Source organism: Sinocyclocheilus anshuiensis, unplaced genomic scaffold (assembly GCF_001515605.1).
Source record: "Sinocyclocheilus anshuiensis isolate Anshui unplaced genomic scaffold, SAMN03320099.WGS_v1.1 scaffold684, whole genome shotgun sequence".
Taxonomy (NCBI): domain Eukaryota; kingdom Metazoa; phylum Chordata; class Actinopteri; order Cypriniformes; family Cyprinidae; genus Sinocyclocheilus; species Sinocyclocheilus anshuiensis.
Genome location: NW_015554107.1, coordinates 397,525 through 403,524, shown reverse-complemented (window position 1 = coordinate 403,524; position 6,000 = coordinate 397,525). Strand labels below are relative to the sequence as shown.

The window sequence follows — 6,000 nt, the reverse complement described above, 5'->3', positions numbered from 1 at the left end:
GATTTCTGAACAAAAAAAAAACGGACCTGGGTTCCGAACCCAGATAAACTGTCAAATATCTGTTACCTTCTGCAGAGGATCGTGGACTGTAGATGCATTACATCCTCCTCCCTTTGTTCCATTATTATAACCCACATCTTCACTGATACGATCCCACAGGTACTGCGTGTACAGAGGCATCTGGAGAGCTATGGAGAACGTGGACAGGAACATAACGGGCTCCACGGTCACGGAAAACGGACATGAACACGGCGGTGGACGTTTGTTTTGTGGCACCCTAAAACAACAACAGACTTTGCTGGAGTCACTCGACTCCAGGTCCTCCGCAAGAATAGCGCCGGTGTCTGAATCATCCATGATTTAAAGTGTTTAGAGTCCCAACGCCTAAATCACACTAACGACGACAAAACGGTGTTAACATAACTAATATGGACAAACAGTAGCTGCAAACTGCTGACAGTGACTTACGGAACGGAAGCCGCTGTGTTTTCATAGTTTGCTGTGCTGCTGTCGCCACCTTTTGCTACTCGTAGGAAACTGATATTATTGTAAGTACAACAGACTATATATATCCTTAGACTAAACAAAAACTGTTGCCATTTATTTTGTAAATCATTTTTATAGTATTTGGTGCATAACAAACGTATTTGTTATATTATATTACATTATATTATAAATCAAATAATAGAAAATACCTAAATTTTCTACTAGCACTTTGTGTCAGGTAAAGTACAAACCTATTGGGATGTATTAGTGAACCAATTCTGTAATCACTGGGAAGCAGCAAATAGTAGAAATATTATTTATTTATTTATTTACATTCATGCCGGATCATGATTCAAGTAATAACAAGATTGAAAAAGCTTTTGAGCATGAAATCATTTTGAAGAATGCACCTGGTTTAACCTCTCAAATAGGATTTTTTTTCTCTGCAGGCTGGTATGATATGTCGATTTCACTTGCTCACAGGAATTTAAAAAGATAAATTACTCTTTGTGAAATCCAATTTCAAACTCATCCACTACTTGATGTGAATAAGTAATTTACTTTGTACTATAATGATTAAGATACCTTATATATTTATTTACCTGTGTATTTATCTGTATAGAATAAATCATTTGTTTTTGATTCTCTGAAATGTTTTATGGAATGATAGTGGCTTTATCTTTAAAAGCATGATCAACTGTTAACAGTTTGAAATTCTGGTAAAATTGACTTTATACTAAAAATAAAAATGTTTTATTTTCAACAATTTTGTGTGAGTTTAAATGTAGGTTGAGGATTTTTCTCTGAATAATTATCAGAGATAAAAAGAGGTGAAATCTAGTAAATTGAACATATCTCTAGTGTGCCTCAAGGACATTGCACTTAGAAAGTGCTTTCAAAATAACCTGCGGTGTTGAGTCATTCAAATGTTAGCAGTAAAATGTATGTCACATTGTCCTAACATGGGAGTGACATGAGAAAAATCTCCTTTTTTCCCTTTGTGGGACCTTCAGCTCTCCAGCTCCTCTGATAATATCTATGAGATCATGTTGCAGTGACAGAGAGAGAAAGATGACTATTCCTCTTTTAAGTGCACTTTGTTGTTTGATGAAACCAAGGTAATGACTGCTATTCACCTCAGCTCCTCTTTAAAGACAGATTGCAGTAACAGATACAAACACTTGACCTTTATGAATGTTTTTTTAATAACATATATATTCGTCATGTTCTCAAGGAACATAACATCAAAGTAGATTCTGTGTTGCCTTGAGTATTTCAGACAAGATATTTACTTTTATTGTAACAAGCCAGTAATATACACTGACACAGAGACGCACCAGTTTCTATGTTTTATATGGACATCCATTGGTGTGAGTGTTTTTATACTGTATAAACTGTATTTTCTATCCCCTTAACTCAACCCTACCCCTAAACCTACCCCTCACACAAAACTTTCTGCATTTTTAGATTTTCAAAAAACTTTGTGTATGATTTATAAGCCTGTTTCCTCATGGAGATCAAAAAATGTTCTCAAAAGGTCAAAAATGACTGGTATTACTTTTCTTCTATTTTCAGTAATGTATAGGGAATAGCAGGTACATACACACACACACACACACACACACACACACACACACACACACACATACACACAAAATTGGTGTAGAAATTTACCTCAATTAAACAATTTTGAATTTCTAGTAAATTTACCGGCCTTACATGCTGTACCAGGTTCATCTTTCAACATTTGGGTAAATGAAACAAATCTTTGAAAATGTGATAATCACATCCCTAATCCACCATTACGATAAAAATGAAGATATTCTTTTGTGAATGTACCTTAGATTGAATCATAAGATAAAAAACTCTTGATCTAATAATAAAATAAACAATTTTTAATAGCTCAATGTTTATTTCACATTAATTTTGTCTTTCTGTCAAATTGTGTAATCAATAGTATGTCTTTCCCTCGTTTACTCATTTGCTCCACCCATGCTGTCAGTTTGTCACACAGTGGGAAAAGAGCACTGCAAGTTTGCCAGAGGCATTCTCATTTTAGCTGCTGTCTTTCATCCTTTTACCTTTATAAATGTAAGCATTGTATTAACCAAAGATGGGTGTTTGACTCGAGAGATTTTTGTGTGATTTCCTCTTCATGTGCAAGACTGTGAATTTATAGTGTGAAGTTTGCAATTTGAATACAGAGTTTGAAGTTTTAAATTTGAAGTGCTGTGTGTTTTAGTAACAATGGCCTGTAAAACCCTTACTGTTGTGGTATAGTGTTTGTTTGTGTGAATATCACTCATCTTTGCACCTATTGACAGGAAACATCATTGAATTTTTCCCCTAAAGGCATTCTAGGTGACTGTGATCATTCCTGTTAAACACCTTCTCGCACTGTTTCTCACCTCACTTTGGTGACTTCATTGTGGAACATACTGTATATATGTGATATGAGAAAAGTATAGAAAAGTTCTATATGGTACCTGCGGCTTTCTATATATAGGGATGAGCCTGAACTTGTGATATGCTGCCAGCACTGACGGCGCAACTGCCCTCACCATCACACACACCTTGAGGGCCTGATTGATGAATGAGAACTACATTAGGAATCAAATGTGTCTTCACATCTCTGTTCACAAAGAAATATATATGGTATATAGCACTGTGACAGGCTGTCATTTCAACAGAGTTTATTAAGTTGGATATTATGTCTAATATGATGGAGCTCAGTTTGATGTCATATAGACGTTTCCTTGTAATGGCCATCAGCTCCAGGCTCCTGCTCCAGGATTACCTGACTCAGAATAGTGCAGATCTTTTGAATGGCCTACAGGTTACAAGAAATCTTGAAGTTACTGTCAAAGAGATCAATAAAACAGAAAACAAATAAAAAAAAGTAAATGTAAAAACAAACAAAACAAGTGATTACTTTTTATGTGCATTGTTTTTTTTATTGTTATTGATTTGAACTAAAACAAAGTGGGAAAAAAAAAAAAAAAACATTGCATGCCTACAGATTAGTAGAAATTTTGCAGTTATTGTCAAAGGGATAAATAAGAAAAAAAATAAAAAACTAAGGTAAAAAAACTGAAAACAAACCAAACATACACGTGAGTGATTACGTTTTATGTGCATGCTGTTTTTGTTTAGCTTGTTTAGTTCTATTTTTTGCTTTTGTTTCATTGTTTTGTTTAACTAAATTCAAACAAAACGAAAGCAAAACATTCTATCAAAACAAGCTAAAAAAAGAATGCGAATAAAAAGTAATCACGTGACAGAGATAGATAGATAGATAGATAGATAGATCGATAGACTAACAGTAAACAACAGACATTAAGGCAAATGCGGATGCTCTTGTGCTTTGTTGGTCATGCATCCTTTTCCAGCTCCAGTGACCTTGACTGATTTGGACCAAGTGGAGGGGACAGAAGGCAAATCCTTTCATGCAATGATATAAATTGGAGGTTGAGTGGATGAATGTAGTGCAAGGATGAGATTTGAAAAGCTGTGCACGGGTGGAGGTGGACTATAGGCACTGTTAAAGGGATAGTTAACCCAAAAAGGAAAATTGGCCCATTATTTACTCACCCTCAAGACATCCTAGGCGTATATGACTTCCTTCTTTCAGATGAATCCAATCGGAGTTATATTAAAAATTGTCTTTGATTTTCCAAGCTGTTTACTGGCAGTCAGCGGGTGTTGCAGTTCATCAGTCCAAAAGAAGTGAAATAAAGCGCATCCATCCATAATAAAAAGTGCCTCACATGGCTCCGGGGGGTGAACAAAGGCCTCCTTTAGTGAATCGATGCGTTTTTGTAAGAAAAATATCCATATTCAAAACGAAATATCCCTTTAATCTAGCCTGCAGCAACAGTACACGGAAGCAGCTCCGGGAGGATGACGTATGAGGTCAGTGTTGCACATGCGCCGGTGAGTCTTGTGAAAACCAACGTTTGTTTACAGGAGCAAAGGAAGCAAAGTTTCCTTACTTTAACAAAGGAAAACCAGTCTCCTCTTGGCTTATATCAAAATCCGCCGACATTCTTTACAAATCCTCGTTTTGTACTTCTAATTCATGACAGTTGTTTTGTTTTGATCTCTTCCCTGCGCTTCCGCGTTCGTCACTTCTGAGCGGCACATGCGCAATGCTGACGTCCTTCGTCATCCTCCCGGAGCTGCTTCTGTGTACAACAGTGAGCCCATGCTAGATTAAATTGATTACGTTTTAAATGTGGTTATTTTTCTTACAAAAACGCATCGATTCACTAAAGGAGGCCTTTGTTCACCCCCCGGAGCCATGTGAGGTACTTTTTATTATGAATGGATGCGCTTTATTTCACTTCTTTTGGGCTGATGAACTGCAACACCCGCTGACTGCCATTAAAAAGCTTGGAAGATCAAAGACAATTTTTAAATCTCCGACTGGATTCGTGTGAAAGAAGAAAGTCATATACACCTAGGATGCCTTGAGGGTGAGTAATTCATGGGCTAATTTTCATTTTTGGGTGAACTAACCCTTTAACCCCTGGATGTTAATCCTTATGTCCCAATGACCCTGATCCACCAGTAAAATATGAGCTATAAGCGTGCAGGTTTCTGTCTCTATATGGGTTTTGTGTAGACTATACTTTTAGATATAAATTTCCAACACCACAACTTGCATTTTCATTTAGGGGTTTGTAAACTCACCTCAAAAACTCTCTTCTAAAAACGCTAGACAACTACCTGCGTAATTCTTCAATGATAGGTTTAGAAGAAGATTCAGTTTAGATGCGATTTATTTCATATTGAAGTGAAACTGTATGTGTGTGGCTTTGGAGCCCCCTACAGTTAAGTGAGTGGAATTCACTGTCGTAAATATACCACTGTCGTAATTACAGTGGATAGCTGTACACGTGCATTTGTTGCTGCCCTTTTCGCAGAATTTCGTACCCACTCACCAAACTTACTGCTAGAACAGACGTTTGGAGGGGAATATGGGCAAACAGAAGCCATTCGCCTTATTAGAATCAGAGATGATATACAGTCAGAATGATGTTGAAACTGATATTCCAAGGTAAAACATACTACATACAGTTGTTTCAGCTGTTCACACCAAGGACGATAAGGCTAAGGATAACTATCTATAACTTTTAATACCTATTACCTAATATGATTCTATTAAAATAGAGAACTCCACAGCATAGCTATACAGTATGACAATAATGACACAGAAAAGTCTGGAATCACTTGAATGATTTTTTTTTCGGCTGATACACGATTAAAAAAAAAAAAAAAAAAAAAAAAAAAAAAAAAAAAAAAAAGTCAATCAGAATTAACCCAACTTTAAAGAGATCTAGTTATCATTAAAGTTATCATTCTTGGAATGAACAGGACTTTAAAGCTGGGAATCTTTTTTCAGTTCCTGTTCTTTGAGTTGGCAAAATGTATTTTTCACAAGAATTACATTGACTGCAGCACTTTTAAGAGATTTGACCTCATCTGCACATCTCAGGCAAAACGTCAGCTCAG

At 36.2% G+C, this 6,000-nt stretch overlaps 1 protein-coding gene across 1 annotated transcript in view; it reads right to left on the bottom strand.

Moving 5' to 3' along the window:
* Positions 1 to 522, bottom strand: part of LOC107669722 (proton-coupled folate transporter-like) — a 4,580-nt gene extending 4,058 nt beyond the window's left edge. Inside the window, 2 exon segments of the mRNA XM_016462092.1 lie at positions 67 to 384; positions 469 to 522. Of these exon segments, the coding sequence (XP_016317578.1) occupies positions 67 to 357 (291 nt within the window). The 5' untranslated portion in view covers positions 358 to 384; positions 469 to 522.
* Positions 523 to 6,000: the final 5,478 nt, after the last annotated feature.